Source organism: Anser anser, assembly GCF_964211835.1.
Source record: "Anser anser genome assembly, chromosome: 5".
NCBI lineage: Eukaryota > Metazoa > Chordata > Aves > Anseriformes > Anatidae > Anser > Anser anser.
Window position 1 is genome coordinate 37,148,609 of NC_139725.1, and position 20,805 is coordinate 37,169,413.

At 42.1% G+C, this 20,805-nt stretch overlaps 2 protein-coding genes across 7 annotated transcripts in view; one reads left to right on the top strand and one right to left on the bottom strand.

Moving 5' to 3' along the window:
• Positions 1–19,885, top strand: LOC310900700 (olfactory receptor 5V1-like). 2 transcript variants are annotated; one of them, XR_014585338.1, is made up of 3 exons: positions 4,656–9,945; positions 11,066–11,168; positions 19,773–19,885. XR_014585338.1 is itself a non-coding variant. In XM_083839070.1 (2 exons), the coding sequence occupies exon 2, from the start codon at positions 11,091–11,093 to the stop codon at positions 12,045–12,047; it is 957 nt and encodes a 318-aa protein (XP_083695196.1). In that variant the 5' UTR covers positions 1–620; positions 11,066–11,090; the 3' UTR covers positions 12,048–12,052. The 2 variants fall into 2 exon arrangements, 1 of the variants encoding a protein (XP_083695196.1); XM_083839070.1 differs by lacking the exons at positions 4,656–9,945; positions 19,773–19,885 and adding an exon at positions 1–620 and having other exon boundaries at positions 11,066–12,052.
• Positions 15,629–20,805, bottom strand: part of LOC310900710 (secretion-regulating guanine nucleotide exchange factor-like) — a gene marked incomplete at its 3' end in the record, with an annotated part of 15,576 nt that continues 10,399 nt past the window's right edge. The window contains exons 4-5 of one of the 5 annotated variants that reach the window (XR_014585340.1): positions 17,964–18,134; positions 15,699–16,433 (exon numbers count right to left, since the gene is read on the bottom strand). Coding sequence is in view for 4 of the 5 variants with exons in the window: in XM_083839082.1 (XP_083695208.1) it covers positions 16,368–16,433 (66 nt within the window). The other 4 variants (XM_083839083.1, XM_083839082.1, XM_083839085.1 and 1 more) reach the window with 4 other exon arrangements.

Here is a 20,805-nt window from a genome sequence, read left to right on the forward strand (position 1 = left end):
GTATTATACATTGAGCCTTGTGAAGCAGTGAGTGAATTAGAAGTTTTTCTTGGGCAGAGCTCAGATGTTTGGGATGAAATTCCAATGGAAAAGGATTTATGCTGTGGGATAAAGCAGAGTCTAAAGAAAAACCATTTAATCGCTGGATCTGCTCAAGTGGGAATTATTGAGCAACTTCTGAATACTGATTGGAAAAAGTGAACCACCATTACGCAACAGAACTTGTGCTAACATTTCTACTGTTTATTAAGAAACACGATGAACTTCTTCAGGCACGGATCATTCTGTTCCTTGAACTGAAAAGTAGAAAGATCTGAATAACTGTGGTTTTTGTCAGTGTCTTTTCTTTTCCTTTTGTCTTTCTTTTGCTTTTCTGTGTTTGTTTCCATAACGTTTGTCTGTTTCTTGTAACAATGGATGAACTCTTCTCATCACCACAACCCATTCTCTGTCACAGCAGGTGACTACAACCTGTTCAAAAATGTTTCAGACCCCATCTTAAGATATTACCAGCTGTTATCACACCAACCTGGTGAGAGAGGGGTTCTGGAGCCTGAGTGATTCCTCCTTCCACTGTTTGTGAAAGAAGAATCATTTCCTCTATGTCAGCTCTGAAACAGGTGTGTGGAAAAGAAGTCCATACTATCTACAGAGGCTGATTTAGGCCTCTTGATTCTGACTGATTCTTGGTTTTGGGACTGCTTCTTATAGGCATTTTCCAAATTATCTGAAGTAACAGAGACAAAGCCTGCTTACTCTTAAAATTACTTAAATTTAGCAAAGCGCCATTTCAGGACAAAGTGGAACTAGATTATTACAGGCTAGGAATCCCAGACAAGCCTTATTCTAGTTTTAGTAGCTCCCAGCACTGTAAAAATAAAAAGCAGCTGCAGAAGGGCTTGCATAAGGTTAACAATGGAACTTTTATGTGTAAATGCAGGCATCAGGAGGTCAACGTTCTTTAGGGAAATCTAGCAAGTAACCCGCTCCATGCTAGAAAGACTTACAAGCAGTTACACGGCAGCTTATGTTTGTGTCATAACAGAAATTCTGAAATGAACTTTGAGGTTATTTCCCAACTTGGAAAGCAAGCAACTCTGCCTGTGTTGAAATCCAGTGCTATAGCAGAATTAAGTGGTGCACGAATGTGTTTCATCATAAGGAAGAAACTGCAAATGGGAAACAGTTATTTCACCACTAGTATTCAAGGCCTGGAAAACCAAGTTTCCTACTAACCTACTAACCAGTGTGAATATTGAATTCCCTCCCACCAGCAGCAAGAGTTAGTCTTTTTTTTTTTTTTTTACCTTAGTATGTATTATGTGTGAAAGACCTTTAGGGCAACTGAATAGGATGGCTATACCTGACACAATCGATACTTCATAACGCATCAAAAAGTAATGGGTCTATGTTTACATTCCTTCAGTCACTGGAACCCCCCAGTTTGAAGGACAAGGTGTGCATTTTTGATTTCTTCGCTTTAGCTTTTGGTGATGTAAGGTCTATGATCTCAGGCGTAATTATCTTATTTGGTGTTGTACATCTGATCTTCTTTATACTTAACAAATATGATTTGCATCCTAGAGTATGACCAGATCTATTCTCAGAGAAGGTGAGTAGTACTTGAGAAGTACTTTTTTTTTTTTTTTGACCATAAGGGAAGCTTAGAATGATGAGGTCAGAGGGACTCACTTCCACTGCATTTTTGGATGATATAAATCAATGTGCTTATCCATAGTTGGAATAACTTGGAACACCCTGTTGCTGAAGCTTATAGGTAGATTCACACTTAGCTATTTGAGCAGAATACGTCTGATATCTTTTTGTCACCACATTAAGATACAATGCAATATTACACAAGATCATACATTATCAACAAGCAGCTGCAGTAAGCAATAAATATCACCATGCAAAGTATTTACAAAATATAAGCTCTTCAACTTATGCGTGTACATCTATATCTGTATCTGAAAATATTAAGAACAAATGTCAAAAAACGGAAACCGTCTAACCAGTTTCACTGGGTGGAATCAGCACGTTCAGAGCAGCACGCCCGGCAGAAAAACTCCCGGCTGCCTGGTGCTGTTACTGCACGTCGGCACCCGGTGCCAGAAGCACGGGGGCTGTGCACCGATGCTTCTTACAGGTGTGCTACAGGTGGCCAAGGTTTCAGTGGTAGGATTTTCTAGACTTAAAAGGATGCAATTTTTTTAACTTTTCAGAAAATAGTAATAATTCTTTCACACAATTAAATTACTGAAATATTACAGGGGACAATATGAAAAGGAAGAACTGCCACAATCCAACATTTTATCTGTGGAGACAGCAACTGTGTTTGGGGAAGAAGAATAAAAAAAAGACACTAGGAGTTTGTGAGCTGTCTTCAATAAGCGAAATCTCCACCTTGCAGTAATTAATTTCTGTACTCCTTCTGCAAACTTAATCCTTTAGGAGGGTAGTAATTATGTGACAAATCCATTAGAAGTTTACCATCTGCCAAGAAGAGAATAGAGTAAGTTTGTGCTAGAGTGACTGAGATTTAGGATTGGATTCACCCCACCTAAATTTAGGCATTCCACTGAAGCATCACATTCCAGTGCTGAGGGGGGTCCAGGTCTCTTAGAGTAAAAGATACCTTTAGAGGGGAAAACAAAACAAAACAAAACAAAACAAAACGAACCAGGGATTTTGAAGGTGCAAAATTTGGTGCTGCCTACCAGTAAGCATAAGCAACTGTCAACTGAGTCTGATCTAGTGAATTAAGCTCCCTCAGCACCACTACTGGACAGAGAGACAGGCAGTTCCTGGAAATAATTCACCCCATCCTCAGGAAAAATCACTCTTTGAAGATGCTGGTTTCTTTCTTTCTGATATTCATCAGAATATCAGAGGAAGCCTGGTTAAATAGGTCATTTATGTGCAGTGAGGAAATCCAGTGAGGAAATCTTCCTGTATGTTTTCCCCAAGTGTTTTAACGTTATAAGACACCAGATCCCCAAACTTCTCTGGCATTTTGAAACTAGAAGGGCTTCTTAATCGAAGTGTAATGACGGATCAAAGTCAAACTACGGAGAAGAAGTAAAAATAGTTTAAAATATTGATAGATCAAGATCACTTAAGTCATTGGCAGAAATGGCAGTAACATACAGAAGGCAGTCACCCAGTCTCAGGGCAAATGTGCTGTATTCCACTGGCATTTCCTAGCTCTGTTGAATCTCTGCTTCCTTTAATAAAATCCCTGGTCTAAATAGTACTCTAGTGGTGCTCACTAGAGGGCTCTAGTGACTTGTGTAGGTTAAATTTGCTGCTGGAGGATTAATGGACTTTGAATTTGTCTGAGTGGCCCTGTGTGCTTTTCTGGGTGAACACAAGCAAAAGAATTGATTGGGCAGCCAGTTCAGAGAGGACTGATATGGGAGAGAGTTATTCCTCTCAAAGAGGTGGAAGGGATATAACAAGCTATCTTTGCTGTTACTGTTATTCATTAATCTAAAATTAAAAAAATTAAAAAATAAAAATTAAAAAAATAAAAATTAAAAACCAAGTTTTAGATATTTATGGGGTACCTAATTAGGTTTAAGCTCTAATGGCATATAGCGTCAGCCCCTATTCCATGCAACCTTACAGTGAATTCAGCCTGTGAAGTGTTTGTTGGCTTCCCTAAAGGTGTAGAAATTTGGTATATCCACTCCAGGTTACATCTCAGTGCTAGTATTGCTAAGTGCTGAACTTGCCATTGGATGCTACAGTGAAACAAGTCAGTCCAGGAGTGTTTTTTAAAAAGTAAGAACTATGGCAAATGCAAAAGGGGTGTGTGTGGGGGGGGGGAAGGAGGGTGGGAAATTTAGGTGGCTGATCTGTAAGTATTTCTGCATTTCTCTGTCATACCAATCTTTAAGTACTCAAGATTTATCAACTGAAAATAATTGGGAATGTAATCATCTCCCAGGACTGACTTGTGGGAAAGATGTCTGCATATCTGCATGGGGGTGAAGGTAGACTGAAATAGCAGCAGGCAGTACTATGGTTAAACTGAAGGGTCTCAGCTAGACTTTGGGGACAAGTCACAGGACGGCCATGACGATGAAGTTTAGGAGCAGAAATGACCCCCTGCAAACCTGTACGTGTCTGCTAAAGATGTGTAGATAGCTTTCTCTTTGCAGTTTCTGACCACCTCACTGTCTGTTATTGCCTGAAACAAGGCAAGTGCTAGTCCCAGGTTGGTGCAGCATATTTTGCTGTTACCACTGCTCAGTCTTTGCTGCTGCCTGTGAAAGCCAGGCCAAGCGCCAGTCCAGACCTCTAGCTGTTTGACTATGCAGTGCCCTAAACAACACTTCTTGCTCTAGTTTAGGGCACTTATTTCAATTAGACACATGCCTTCTACCCCCCCACCATGCTGCAGCATGTCTCCTTTTCCTGCATTGTCCATTCCTCCATCCCAAGCCAGGACCCTTCTGTGTAGCCAAACCCACCCCAGCACAGCAGAGCAATTCCTTCCCCCAAAAGCTTGGGGGCAGCTGTGTGCCTTGCTCTGCCAGCTCAGCTACATCTTGGCACCCAGACTTTGCTGGTGTTGCTGGCAGCAGCTGGTTCAGCCTCCCAGCTGTGTAGGTTCCCTCATCCCTGGGCTGTGAAGATGGCCTTGCAGCAAGTCGGGTTGCCCTTGCTCCTGAGCTTTTAGTCTGAACTGTGCTGCAATATAATGAGGCCAGAGTGGTGTCTCTGCGTGTTTTCATGTTGCGTGAATGTATTTGGTAGTGCCAAAGGTCTTTTTAGAACAGGAGACTGAGACCTCTATCTCCAAATAGCTAGTTACCAGCCTTTGTTGGTGTATGTGGGTTGATATGTATGGAGAGATGGGTTGGAGACACCCTTGTACTTTGGTACAGTAGGGAAAATGGCAGAGGAAATTATGCTTTGGGAGCCTTGATGGAACTAAAAGGTAATTATGGAGCAGAGTTTGGGATACAAGCTGCCCTGGCAGCTTGTATATCCTTTGAATGTCCTTGGGAATATTAAAACCTGCCTGGACACAGTCCTGGGCAATCAGCTCTGCCTGACCCTGTTTGAGCAGGGGCAATGCATGATCTCAAGATGTCTCTTCCAACCTCAGAGACTTCATGAATTTGTGATTCTGTAGCTTGTTTTAAGAGACAGCCCTGAAGAGCTGGAACTTACTGTTCATACCGAGGAGACAGGAGAACAAGGGCACAATTGCCGGTTTTGGGAGGGGGCTCTTCCTTCCCCTCCCTGCTCTTTTAGTAACCACCTTCCTCTGCCACCCACTACATTAGTCAGGATCCTGCTGTGATGGAGTCATGGCCATTTTGGGCCATTGTTAATCTACTGCTTAAGGCAATCTGTTTCTATCCTGCTACATCTTGGGTGCAGACCAAAGTAGGCAGCATTAACACATTGGGCATGATGAGAGAGAGACCCTTGGGCTGGTAAGTGGGTAGATTTTTGAGACGTACATGTTCAGTCTCTAGTTTGTTCTAGTTTAGTCTCAGTCTCTTTCTGAGATCTTTGAGAAAACTGAAGGTTTGATCCTGTCTTTCCATCACATGGCATGGTATAAGGCTGTGGAACAAATCCCATGAATTTTAAAGCTGAAAAGGACCTTGCCATTTGTCTGTGGAAGCGGTGGCACCTGGACCTCCTACAGGACGTATGCTGTCACATTTCAACTATTTTACTGTGAAAGTTTTCCTCGTATGAGCTAGTCTGTTCCACAGACTGTGTCAACAAACATTTGAGTTCAGCACAGGATTTCCAATTGCCTTTTTTTTCCTGTGTTAAGCTATGTCCCATGAAGAAGAAATGTTTATGGTGGGAGGCAGAAGGGAGGGACTGTGTAAAAGATGCACATCAGGCTGATAACTCTTAGTGGCTGACTAACAATTTTTGACAGATGATAATGTACTATTAGAACCAGTGCTGAATTTCAGTTGTTTCTTTAGTCTGTAATTGTCAAACTGTAATTTCCTACTTTTTTTTTTCTTTTTTTAAGGCTCCACATTTCCTCTAGGGGAAATTTCTGCTATGTCCTTTGCTATTCTATGAGGAAACACAGTACAAATTACTACACATATTTGAAGCAATCACTCAGATTTTTTGACAAGGAAGTCAAATGCAAACACCGTTCAGTTTTTGGGAGCACGTGTCTCAATACACAAGGCAAACTATTTAATATAATTTGTTCGTCTCTGCGGGAAATGACTTGGGATGATTCTAATAAAGTCTCAGTAGATGCAGTTTAAAAAGTTGGTGCCTGACAAGCTGCAATGACGTAACTTGGCAAGAGAGTTTAAGTGTGTTTAAATTGGCTCCACTGCGCATCGTTAGACTCTCAAGCTTTCTCTCCTGGAAATTAGCAGCTCTCTGAGCATACAGCCAGGTTTGATAATGGCTCTAATCTAGGGGAAAGTGAGAGACTGTCTCAAAGGAAAAATGTCCTGTGAAAACTAGAAGGATTTCTACAGTGCTTTGGTTGCATCCCAAGACAAGGGACGGGATTCTTGCCTAACCCATTGAATTGAAAGATTACAGGTCAAGCAGAGCTAGCTGCATGCCCCTGTTAGGGGCTGGCTTTAAAACTGCTTGGACCGGGCTGTTTTCAATATTTCTCAACTTTTCTAAACTCAGAAACGGTTCTTGAGGAAGATGAGGCCAATTCAGAGCTGTCACTGTCCTCTCCAGCTGCCTAGGGCTCCTGTTCTGCAGACCTTTTCTGGGGGGGCTCGTTCTTCCCAGATCCTGGCAAATATGAGTCAATGTCTTGAAGAGACTCCCAAATTCTGAATTTAATTTTAGAAGAGACAACATTGTCAGAGTGTGCCATTGCACATCTGCAATGTGAATTGCAGTGTGGGATTATTCCCTTGTCAAGCGTGAAGATAGGAGGATTCCCTCCAAGGACCTTTTCCCTCTATCAGAAACATGAATGGCCAGTAGAGAAAAAAGACCATTTTCATCTTCACAGTTAAAGGCAGCAGCTGAGTCTGTCATCAGTCTTGGGTCACTGTAAGCATTACTAGCTGGAGACCTGACAAATCTTATTAATCCCACAGTTAGACAAAGTGATTTGATTTTGACTTATTTTAGGGACGGTCCTGCCATGAAAAAGATTCGTAATAAAGAGTTTCCACTGTACTACGTATAACCAGCATCTTAGGTATACGGTACAGTAATGTCTGGGGGAGTTACACCATCCAAGTATCTCCAGACTGCTTTGAGGCATTAGAAGGTGAGGAAAACTACCTGAGAAAATTGATTTTTCCCTTGAGGCAGAATAACACCTTTTCTACAAGCACTGTCATGTATGGGCATTTGATCATAAGGCCTATTTTTCCCTGAGCAATATTTCAGAGTTGCTGCAATTACTGCCCATGTACCGAATATTTCAGCGTCCACTTTATGCAGAGGCTAGTAAGGCTAGTCTTACAAAACATTTATGTAAAATTCACTAGGCCTTGGTAAGCATATGGCAAACAAAGCTGACTAAAATAATGTTATGACACAGGCATGGCTAAGGAATCTCTTGGTAATTGCTGATGGCTTTCTTGAGAGCTTTAAGATGCATTAGCATGCGGTACATGATAGTGCCTGTGACCTACACATGCCACTATAATCTTGGGGGTCAGTAGTATCATATTTGCTAGCCTAGTTATTTGTAGTCTTGGACTAAAAACATCACAAATGACCTCACTAAATGGAAAGCCTGATCAGAGTAGGTTAACAGCATAGCTCACATACTGTCCTGTGCTTCTACTAGTAATAACCTAATTCAGCTAAGAGTATCCCTGCAGTAGCATGAGCAGCACATCTGAGGACCAGGTGTGGAATTGAGCCAGCAGCCCAAAGTGCTCTTGATGGTGCTGGTTGACTGCCACTTAGATGGGCCAATGCATCCATGGTAAAAAAAAGTGTTTCAGATATGATGTGAAACTCTCCTTAAAGGGGTCTATACTTATACACATTACTTATACCACTGCTTTTTAGAAGTCTGCCTTTTGGTGAGATAGCAGGCTACCACGAGTACATCATGCTGGTGGCTTGCAAAGAATAGTTGAGCAGAATATCAGACAATGTTGTACTAAGGACTGATTATCAACACTGGACTTTAAACATGAGGTCTGAGATTTTAAATACCAGGAAGTAGTAAATAGCCCACACTTAGGTAGGAGGCCCCTTTTTTGTGGCCAGTACTGACACGTCCATCACTTGACTGGTGGTACAACAATGTTCTTTGGAGCCCTGTAGCGCGTCCAGATTTTGCATTGCAATATCGCCCTCCAGTGGCTCTTCGACAGAAAGATGGGAACCTGCAAAGAGCTTTCAGTTAGTGGAAGTGGCATTACGCCAGTTTAGGAGGATGAAAGAGCGCAGTTCTAGTTTTGCTCATAGGTGTGGATGCAGTTGATCTTCGGTGTATGTATTGCCAACCTCTGGGTTTATTACAAAATGATTAGCTCCATTCTTTGTTGCAAAACTTCACCAGAAGTATGATGTCTGATGATCCTAGGGCTGCCTGCAGTACACAGAGGCAGATTGGGACAACAGAAACTTCTTCCAGCCAAAGGTCTATACAACCATTGCAGGACAGGCCTGTGGTTTGTAATCTTTGGAGAGCTCCTTTTTATCTTGTGATGTACAAAATTAAGATTCCTATGTATGAGTCCCACGCTGCAAAGATTGTGAACAGGCTTTAAGAATGATTGACAAACAATATCATTCATGTTAACATTGTAGAAGTTATGGGCAGGTAATGCTGGAAAAGAAACAGGTAAGCCACTCCATACATCACATGGAAAGTGGTGCTTCAATAACTGAACGCACGGATGCTTTCTGGAACAAGAGGAAAATCGTTTTTTGCTCTCCAAGGTAATGCTGGTAACTTATGTTCATTCTTACACCAGGGTACACATCTGTTTCAACTAGTGCATGGATTTCACAAGTCTATCTTAAGTCATTTCTGTAGGGGCTATAGTTAAAAGGCTGCTCCCATACAGGAATCAGAGGTGGCCCATAAAATCCACATGGAGGGTGTTTGTGCTGGCACATGGTGCCGTGATAGCTGCCTTGCAGTGCTTCACAGCTGCTCCACTGCTGTCATTTAGGTTCTCCTCTCTACCCTTCAAAGAAACCCTGAATGTGTGTTACCACTGCCCTCTTTTCAGGTATACTTTTCTGCAGAGGAGCTGTTGCCAAATTTATTTTGACCTTTTTATGTGTAGGTGAGATTTCAGGCATCAGATCAAGACAAGTTAATTTGAAAACAGTTTGTGATCAAGTCTCTTTAAGGCAGTACTATAACTTAAAAAATCAGAACACTGGACCCTTGTGATATGTAAAACTTCAATAATCTGAAATGACACCTGGTAGGACCCAGGGAAAATGATGACATCTATTCCTCTTCCTGAGGAGACTCAAGTATCAAACCACAGCTCTAGGGGAAGGTTCTACAACATGAAGGTCATGGGAATCAGAGGATTCAGAGAGGAAATTGTTTTATCACATTTCTAGCTCCCCTTGACTCTTTGACAACAGGCTGAAAGAGCCTCATATGCACTAAAGGAAGCATCCAAGAAAACCTCAGAGACGCTTGTCCCCAGACACATCCTCAGCACATATTTATAAAGCCTCATTGAAAAAGAGACTTACTTTTGTAGTCGGGCTATCATTTTTGCCAGTGCTTGCAGATGATCTTTAAAGTTCTCTTCCAACTCAAACCATTCTGTGATTCTATGTATGAGTATGTCTGTGCTGCTAAATTCAGACTCATCACTTCCTTGATAGATTGGTGTTCCTAAATCTACAGTGAAATCATTTTTCTTCTGACATGCAAATATTTTAATCAGATGTAGAAGGAAGAAAAAGGACAGTGACGTTTCCTGGAGATACAGACCACTGTATATTACCAGCAATTAATTCCTTGTTGCAGTGAGTATTTGTGTGTTTCCACTGTGTTTCAGCTGAATAACCTCCGAACTCTAAGAACAAGTGATGCTCTGATTTAAAACACCATATGCCTTTTATTCATGCTGGCCTAGATATTTCTTATGGTGTTTTAAGCTCTGACCTTGGTCCCTTTCAAGATGGAAGCAAGCTTCTGTGAGAATGAGACAACAGCCACGCCTATCTCAAATGGGATATCAGTCTCCTATTTTAGTTGTTTCTCTGTATCCCTTATGAATGAGACTGTGTTATGATATTCACACCATCTCATCATTGTGCTTTGGTTTGCAAGTAAGGGGGTACTTGTGTTGTGCCTTGCTTTATCTCTCTCTAGAACTACTGTGTAAATTATTTCCACGAATTATGTTTAATGTAGCAATGTGCTATCTCCTTAAACTTTGCTGAATTGGGAGAAAGAAAAAAAAACATCCAGTCGGATCCTGAAAGTATTAATATTGATGTGAAAGCCTAATGGGTAAAGTTTATAGAGAAGAGGAAGATCTTTAATTAGATACTGGGTTATATCCCTTTTTTATCCCACTGGATAAAGCTGAAAAAAATAAATGTATTCTGGGTATATCCTTTCTGCTGATAACCAGGGTTTTAATTCCTCTGTGACAGCATTACTCACTTAAAAATTAGGTCTTTAGTTTCTGTTAGTAACCCAGACTTCTTTGGAGATGGTAGTATCATAAAATTTACATTGAAATGGTTTTTAGAGATCTGGATTCCTACCCCTCCCCTGTTCAGAGTACAGCTGCTTTCAAAGCCCAGTTGGGCTGCTTGGAGCCATGTTCAACCAAGCTAGTCACCACAGAGGGGAGGTATCTTTGTGTTCAACTTTTCAGCTCCCCAGTCTGAGAAGATGACTTGCACTCAAAGATTTAAATTTTTTTGATTAATCACTGTTAAGCTTAATACTATTTTTTGCCTTTTGTCTTACGTATATGCGAGCAAAATTCAGATGTTGAGTGTGGTGATGCAAACTTACAAATGTATTTGAACTGCAAAAGAGATTAAAAAAAAGCACACTGTTTAGAAGGAAGTGAAATTTTGACTGTTACACCTTTTTTTTTTCTTTTTATTTGTTCTTTTTTTTTTCCAGGTACACCTCTGTAATCATTTCCACAATGAAAGATAAAATGCACAAGGTCAACACATCAACAGTATCTGAATTTATTCTCATAGGCCTTTCTGATGCTCCAGAGGTGCGTTTTTTTCTCTTTGTGCTGTTTTTGATCATCTATTTGGTCACCATGGCAAGCAACATCACAGTCTTTGTTGCCATTAGCACAGATACTCGTCTGCACAACCCTATGTACTTCTTCCTTGGCAACTTATCCCTACTGGATATCTTATGCCCCACTATTACTGTGCCAAAGATGCTGGAGGTCTTGTTGTCTGAGAACAATGTGATTTCATTCAGTGGCTGCATACTCCAGCTGTTCTTCCTCGTTGATGTTGTAGGCACAGAGATTTTGCTCTTGACTGTGATGGCATATGACCGTTATGTTGCCATATGTCAACCGCTGCAGTACGTTAATATTGTGAGTATGAAACTATGTGCTCGCCTCGCCATTGGCACCTGGGTAGTAGGATTTTTTAATTCTCTATTGCACACATCTTTGATTTTTACACTCTTTTTTTGTGCTTCTAATGAAGTTGAGAAATATTACTGTGATATTGCACCTGTGCTGGCCCTCTCTTGCTTACCTACTTACAGCAGGGAACTGGTGATTCTTACAGTAGCTGGGGTCCTTGGAAGCAGTGCCTTTGTGGTCACTCTGGTCTCATATGTCTACATCCTTCTGGCTATCCTGTGCATGAACTCTGCTGAGAGCAGGCACAAAGCTTTCTCCACTTGCAGCTCTCACTTGACAGTGGTATGCCTTTTCTATGGGACTACTATTTGCACGTATGTACGGCCTTCTTCTGCCTACTCACCTGATCAGGATAGGATAGTTTCCATGCTCTATGGGATCCTCACTCCGCTGCTAAACCCCATAATCTACAGTCTGAGGAACAAAGAAGTCAAATGTGCCCTTGGAAGAGTAATCAGCCAGGTGAGAACTACTTTAACAAAATGAGAACATCTTTCCCAGTCTCTGGCCTCCTCTGGAAGCCCAAGCAATTGGATGGGGACTGCTGGTAATGACATCTCCTCTTACTTTAATCATCTAAAAGATAGATGTTGGAATAGAACCTCCTTCTCTAGGCTTCATTTACAATTAAAAGGGAGAGGTATGCATCTCCAGACAGCCAACTGGATGGCTCAAGTCTGGGTCATTATTACAGGAGGAGGTGACCTTGGCTTGTAATCTTTTCCTCCATTGAGCATGGAAGAAGCTTAGGTGAGAACCTTGGTCTTAAACACGGCTGTTGCCAGCCAGGTACTGTAGGCACACATAATGGTGCACACGCTTCTGTTAAAGTAGCTTATAGAACTGTTTCCTCTTACTGACCATTTAATTCCTGTGGAAAAGAATGTAACTGTGTCCTCTGTGGGAGATTGACTGGAGGGAAAGCTCCTTTGCCATCATTTAAGCTCATCAGTCTGGGTGTTTTCAACTGGCATGCCAGTAATTCAGCTTCAATGCCAACAAGCATATCTGGCCATAGCTTGTGCCACATATCTCAGTCTGCCAGCATGTGAATCAGCTCCTACAAACTGGAGGCATCAGCTATGTTGATGTCTATACAGTAAAAGAAATCCTAGAAAACTATAGCAAGTGGGACGATGGGGAGGCTTTTCAGTCACGGTCTTTCTGTGACCACTGTCTGACCACTTAAGAAATGACATGAAAGTCTATCCAAGGGCATTTAAGGTTCAAAGCCAAGCTTTTAGAAGCTGCTAAAGCCACCCGTGTAGCCATACCACTACAGAGTTTCCAACAGAGTTCAGTGTGCTGACCTACAGTAATCATGGGATTAAGTCACCTAAGCACAAGTTTTATTGATGACCCAAGGCATCTTTCCTGGTCCCTAGTTTATGCTCAAAAATAATAATAAATACACCCAAAATACTCAGTCCTGTTTCATTTCCACCAGCTGGCTGAAGAGATCAGAAATCCTGTGAAACAGGGGGGTAATTGCCTATTATGTGTAGAGTGACAGGTATTTCCATGGTTTTACCTGTGATTCTTGATCTATGACAATAGAAATGATTTTCCAAAAACAGCCACACTGATTCCTGAGCCATATGACAAATTGCAAGGCATTTATCAATGCCGACAGAGGGACTGTCTGCTCTTCAAAAAATGAGCACAGAAAACTTGTTATAGGCTGGCGCACCATTCCCCTTCAATGGTCACTTAACAACTGGTCTGCAGGGTCACAAAAATTACTGTGGAGATGATGTGGGGATGGGGAGGAGCAGCTATGCTGTTTCCTTGCAAATCCAAAGATTCTGGTTGCTAGACCTGGAATTCCGAGATCAGACTTGCTCAGGAAGCATTTCTGTCTCACACCTCATGAGCTTTTTGTCCACTTTATATCCTATATGTTGGATAGGAGAGTAGCGATCAGCCTCATATGTGCTATGGTTCAGCATTAGTGGCCTGTATGTGCCTGGGTGGGCTGGGACAGACCCATTGAAGAGAAATGCCTGCAGAGCAGTGGATGTGAGAGTACTGAGTCAGGCTGTAAAAGGAGAATTCCACAGCTTTGTAGCTGAGGGCAGCCCCAGCCTGCACGGCATGGCCCCAAGCAGCAGTGGTCAGAGGGGTGCTTATGTCTGTGTTCTCCATGCCACAGCTGCACTGTCCAAAAGCCCATCTCCTGTGTGGAGTTCTCAGACCATCTGCTGCATGCCCTGGAACAGACGCTGCATGGCCCATTGAGTTTTGCCCCTGCTTCCACCTCTCGGCAATGGACATGCCAGCACCAAGGCGTATGCGGGGAAATGCTGAGATCTGCATGGCAGCTGCATGGGTGTGATGGTGAAACAGATGTTCCTGAGGCCAACAGTCTGGGCTGAGCTGTCTGAGGATTCAGAGTCACTGCTAGGGCAGAGCAAAGACAATGAGGAAGCACAGCAAGTCAAGGGGAGAGAAGTGGATTCAGATGGGGAAGAAAAACCAAAAAAAATGCCCATAAAACAAAGACCACACCCATGCATTAATGACCATGTTTTCTTCTACTCTGGCTAAGGCCCTTCCCTTCCGGAGTGTATTCTGCAAGGGAGGAAAAGGTCATCCTTGCCAGTAAAGCCTAAAAGAAGAGATCATAAGAGTTGTGGTGGTGTACTTGGTGTACTCTACTTGCTCCCACACTCCTCTTCTGTAAGAATATTTGGTATGCTTTTACTGAGAATGCCTCTCAAAGTGTCTCAGTTGAAAAACCTACAGCAAAATGAAAATTCAGATCTTCTGATAGAAGATCTTAAACTGAATCAATTTCTGAAGGAGCCTCCTTTAATTGGGATTAAAGATCAACTGCATACTTTAGGAGAATGAAGCACTGCTGAAGGACTTATTTGGGAAAGATTAAAAGCTGCCTTCAGTTCATTTTGTGGGGCTTAACCACATCATTCAGGGCATAGTGTTTCTTTGTTATAGAAACTGACATAGAAAGTCATCCATGGGGATGAGCACACTGCAGTGGTTGTGCTGCTCTAGACCCTTTACGCTAGGCATGCCTGGTGTTTGTGGGGCCCGCAGCTGCATAATTTGTGGAGGCCAGGGGTGCTTTGTGTCGGCAATATGTTGCACGTTGGTTGTCACGCCTCTCACCCATCCTGGAATGGTTCAGTAGCAGCAGATGTTGGAGCCAGGCCCCCCTTCTGGTGTCAGTTCACTTTGGATCTGAGGAAAGACCTGCTGTGACCTCCATACCTGTTCTGAATTCATCCTTCATTCCCCTGTATTGGGGAAACTGGTGGAAAAAAACCAAACCTGGTGTTGTTATAGCTTCTCAGACACAGGGTTCTTTCTTACTGAAGGGTCATAGAAGATTCAATGGAATAGGTTATATTTGTTCCTATGTTATCACAGAGCAGCATCTTCAGTGTCATCTTTTCTGGTGACTGGCTTCAATGCTGGTACCCTTTATCCTTAAGCTAAGTACTGTGACTAACTCCTTTTCAACACAAACATCTCTCCACCTAGCTCAGGAAGGCCACACATCAGAAGTTCAACACTCTCTAAAATGCACTCATATATTCATTCTTCTACTGCTTAATGACTCATTTTCACTTGTTCTTTATAAGTTAGTGATACTTCAGTTTTCACCTAAGGATTAACTCAGATTTTCCCAATGAGATTTAAATGAAAAGGTTCTGTCCCACCCATTGTGGAGAAAATATTTTGCTCCTTCCGATTTTTTAGGCATTTTTCAACTATCAGTTAACACAGCAACTTTTCAGGCATAGTATTTTTCCTAGATTGCCTCCTGAATATGGTTAGCTCATTTTTAAAATGATGCTGAATCAAAGAGTTTGTTCTCATGTCAAACAGAATATAGGCAAAACGAAAACTAGGAAACCCAAGTCACACAAACTGAAAAAAGTCAGACTGTTTTAAGCAATACCTGTATTGATATACTAGGGGAGGGGGATGGCGGGAATTCCTCCACACCTGGAATATAGCAAAGTTGTTTTTTTTTTTTTACATAAAAATCAGTCTTCTGTATTCATGCTTACCACAGAACTTCTGCTTGCAACCCTGCGACCTTACCAGACACATTTTAGTGTTGTTTGCATTGCTGTTTCTGCTCTTATCAGTAGACCGTCCTGTAAAAGAAATGAGAAAGACTGGGGAGGAGAGATTGTATGACAGATGGACAGCAACTCTTAATGCAGATTTGACTGCAAGGTGTGCAGTCTCTATTGGCTCCAAATGAGAAATTTCTCATCTCTAAAACCTGAAGGGAAGAGCCAGAGAGAGCTTACTTGCAGAAGAGGGAGCTCTCGTACTCCTTATCAGAAAGGAGGTATTTTTTAGCAGTTAACGTGCACATTCACATACTTGTGCTCTGTTTGGGGGTAGGATTCCAGGTCGGTCACAGTCTCTGAACCTGAGACAAGGCAGAGAAGGGCCATTAGAATTTACTTTCATTTCCTACAGATGTAGCCTGTCCTCTCTTCTCCTGCATTTAGACAAATGGACTTTATTCCTCTCAGAGTTGAAAAGAACTTTTTTTATTTTTTTTTTTCCCAAGTGATCCTTTGTATGTGTGTGTTTGTTTGTTTGAGTTGTTGTTCTGTTACTTGGACTTCCGTTACTCTGTTATCATGGACCAAAAAAACTAATTTTCTGCACCGGGGAGGGAACCACTGTAAATGAGGAAATGCGTGTTTCTGTTCAGGAGGGAAGAAATCTCTTTTTCTAAACTGGTCGGAAACCGCGTAGTAGTTCCAGTCCCATCAACCTTTTGTAGTCTTCTGAGAGTCCAGCACATGCAAGGCTGAATTAATCCCTGGAGAAATGATACTTGGGTCTTGCTTTATGTCCTTTTCTGCTATGTCCTTTGCTATTCTATGAGGAAACACAGTACAAATTACTACACATATCTGAAGCAATCACTCAGATTTTTTGACAAGGAAGTCAAATGCAAATACCATCCAGTTTTTGGGAGCCCGTGTCTCAATACTCAAGGCAAACTATTTAGTATAATTTGTTCGTCTCTGCGGGAAATGACTTGGGATGATTCTAATAAAGTCTCAGTAGATGCAGTTTAAAAAGTTGGTGCCTGACAAGCTGCAATGACGTAATTTGGCAAGAGAGTTTAAGTGTGTTTAAATTGGCTCCACTGCGCATCGTTAGACTCTCAAGCTTTCTCTCCTGGAAATTAGCAGCTCTCTGAGCATACAGCCAGGTTTGATAATGGCTCTAATCTAGGGGAAAGTGAGAGACTGTCTCAAAGGAAAAATGTCCTGTGAAAACTAGAAGGATTTCTACAGTGCTTTGGTTGCATCCCAAGACAAGGGACGGGATTCTTGCCTAACCCATTGAATTGAAAGATTACAGGTCAAGCAGAGCTAGCTGCATGCCCCTGTTAGGGGCTGGCTTTAAAACTGCTTGGACCGGGCTGTTTTCAATACTTCTCAACTTTTCTAAACTCAGAAACAGTTCTTGAGGAAGATGAGGCCAATTCAGAGCTGTCACTGTCCTCTCCAGCTGCCTAGGACTCCTGTTCTGCAGACCTTTTCTGGGGGGGCTCGTTCTTCCCAGATCCTGGCAAATATGAGTCAATGTCTTGAAGAGACTCCCAAATTCTGAATTTAATTTTAGAAGAGACAACATTGTCAGAGTGTGCCATTGCACGTCTGCAATGTGAATTGCAGTGTGGGATTATTCCCTTGTCAAGCGTGAAGATAGGAGGATTCCCTCCAAGGACCTTTTCCCTCTATCAGAAACATGAATGGCCAGTAGAGAAAAAAGACCATTTTCATCTTCACAGTTAAAGGCAGCAGCTGAGTCTGTCATCAGTCTTGGGTCACTGTAAGCATTACTAGCTGGAGACCTGACAAATCTTATTAATCCCACAGTTAGACAAAGTGATTTGATTTTGACTTATTTTAGGGACGGTCCTGCCATGACACAAAAGGTGGGCAACAAAGCCTCTCTCCATCCAAACAGTTGCCCCTGTGCCATCTCACTGAATTCAGAGATGTGGTCATGACTTCTCATTTCTACTGTCAGGAACTGCCAAGCCTGAGATAGCTCAAATCCAGCTAACTGGTGCACATCTGTATTCTCCAAATAGATGAGATTTTGTTTTGTTTTGAGAAAATGACTGTTTCATCATAAAATATGATGTAAAACTGTAACTTTCAAGTGTGCATCCTCAGCTAGGAATTTCTTGTGGAGGCCACAGCAAAATGAGCAGGGTGAGTTGTAGCAGGTGACTTTGGATGACTGAGCTATTTGGATGAAAAAGATTCATAATAATGAGTTAAAATTAACTCTATCTTAGCTGAAGCCAGGACATATATCCACCCCTTATTCCATACCATTTATGTCATGCTCAGGTTACACCCTTTCCAATACATTCCAATTAATCACCGTTTTCATCTATGGTATAAAGAATATCCACGGAGTTTACATAGTCCATGACTGACTTCGGGCTCCATCTGTCACAGCAGTCTTTCAGGGCAGAAGAGGTGGTGTGTGATGTTGGATCGTCACACGTTGTAGCCCGTTCTCATTCCATCACATCTCTGTGCTTGTCCAACTCTATCAGAATTCATTCATTATTATCTGCATAGCTGTTACTGTGATACCATTAATAGGACATTGACATATAGCAATCATGGTAGTGATGACATACAGTATTATATAATAATTAACACACTACAATAATTATATATATATATATTATATATATATATATAATTAACATACCCATGGGCTATTCTCACCCAGCGTTAAATCCCCTTGAGGTACACACCGGACCTCCCCATTCTTCTGCATTACCCACCAAGTGCATCCAGGTCCCTGAGCAAAAGCAATCCCACGAATGGGTTTGCCTTTTCCTGAGGCAGGAGTAGCCCAGACTGTCTTACCCAGCACGTTTCTTACGTGCACTACAGGAACTTTATCCCCTTCTACAGTACGTAACAGGTTTGATTGAGCAGGTCCAGCTTGGTTGGCAGATCCCCTAGTATTGACTAACCAGGTGGCCTTTGCCAAATGTGTATCCCAATTTTTGAAGGTCCCAGCACCCATTGCTTTCAGTGTAGTCTTTAACAGTCCATTGTATTGCTCAACTTTCCCGGAGGCTGGTGCATGACAGGGGAGGTGATATACCCACTCAATACCATGTTCTTTGGCCCAAGTGTCTATAAGGTTGTTTCGGAAATGAGTCCCATTGTCTGACTCAATTCTTTCTGGGGTGCCATGTCACCATAGGACTTGCTTTTCAAGGCCCAGGATAGTGTTCCGGGCAGTGGCATGGGGCACAGGATATGTTTCCAGCCATCTGGTGGTTGCTTCCACCATTGTAAGGACATGGCGCTTGCTGTTGTGGGTTTGAGGGAGTGTGATGTAATCAATCTACCAGGACTCTCCATATTTATATTTCAGCCATCGTCCTCCATAGCAAAGAGGCTTTGACCGTTTGGCTTGCTTGATTGCAGCACGTTTCACAATCATGAATAACCTGTGCTATAGTGTCCATGGTCAGGTCCACCCCTCGATCACAAGCCCATCTGTATGTTTCATTCATACCTTGATGGCCTGAGGTGTCAAGGGCCCATTGAGCTATAAATAATTCACCCTTATGTTGCCAGTCCAGGTCCACCTGAGCCACTTCAATCTTAGCAGTTTGATCTGATCCACCTGCTGGTTGTTCTGATGTTCTTCAGTAGCCCAATTCTTGGGCGCATGAGCATCTACATGGCATACCTTTACAAACAGGTTCTCAACCCGGGCAGCAGTATCTTGCCACAATGCAGCAGCCCAGATGGGCTTGCCCCTGCACTGCCAGTAGTTCTGCTTCCATTGCTGTAACCACCCCCACAGGGCATTTGCTACCATCCATGAATCAGTATAGAGATGGAGAACTGGCCACTTTTCTCGTTCAGCAATATCTAAAGCCAGCTGAATGGCTTTCACTTCCGCAAACTGACTCGATTCACCTTCTCCCTCAGCAGCTTCTGCAACTCATCGTGTAGGACTCCACACAGCAGCCTTCCATCTCCGATGCTTTCCCACAATACGACAGGACCCATCAGTGAACAGGGCATATTTCTTCTCATTTTCTGGTAGCTTGTTGTACCGTGGGGCTTCTTCAGCATGGGCCACCTCCTCCTCCGGTGATATCCGCACATAGTGCCACAAACATTATCTGAGCTCAGCACACTTGCATTGCAGCCACGTGAGGAACTTCTGCTCCCATGGCATCCATCAGCCTCAATGACCCAATCCACTGAGCCAAATGGAAAGACACTGCAGTGACATGTACCGGATGAAGAGTCACCTACCTACATGGTTTTCATGGCAAGAAATGTATCTGAAGCAAGAACTGAAACATCCATAATAATTAAAACCCTTTTAATGCGTTCTATTTCACTTCCTGTCCTTATTTGCTCTGAAAATGCTGAAAAGTTATTGTAACTGTTCCCAGAAGTCATGGAGGGTTAGGATTTAATTTGTGAGTGGGTTTTTTTGTGTGTGTGTTTGTTGTTCCTTTTTTTTTTTTATAATAGTAAGCCAATTACTGTCTAAACTTCCATAAATACACAGATATTTACTCTAAGAGTGGGTGCTCCATTTTTCCATTTCAACTCCATTACCACAGTGATCAATGCATCCTTAGGAAAATCAAGGTGTCTTCACCTTTTCTTTGTAGTGGTTAAATCCTAAAAAGTGGACAGTAGCAGATCAAAAAGGTAAAAAAATAAAAATAAAGAAAATAAAGATCAATTCACCGTTTGCTATTTCTGGAATTTGCTTTTGTGTGTTTAAGTCATAAAGCCTTTTCCTGAAACTACCAAAGAAAAAAGGTTTTCCTTGACCTAGAGGGAGGAAAAAAAACACTACAAGAAATCAAAATAGGGTAGTGAGTGAACAGAGAAGATATGAAGGGGATAAGATTTGAGAATTAAAACTATATCCTATATTTTTTATCTGTAGAGAGGACAAAATTTATAAATACAAAATACTACATCTTGGTGTACACAAATGCAATAAGGGAATTGCATAGTTACATACACTTGCAATGTGTCTACCATAGCATTCCATTAAATATCTCTGGCTTAACATGACTGAAATCTGTTAGATGAAGATTGTTAGATAGCTTTCCTTCCTTCCTTCCCCTCCATCCCTTGGAAGGTCCAGCAGAGCCTGGCTCCCCCTGCCCCAGCAGAAATAAACCCAGGTCTCCGCTTTGTGTGGCTTCACACTT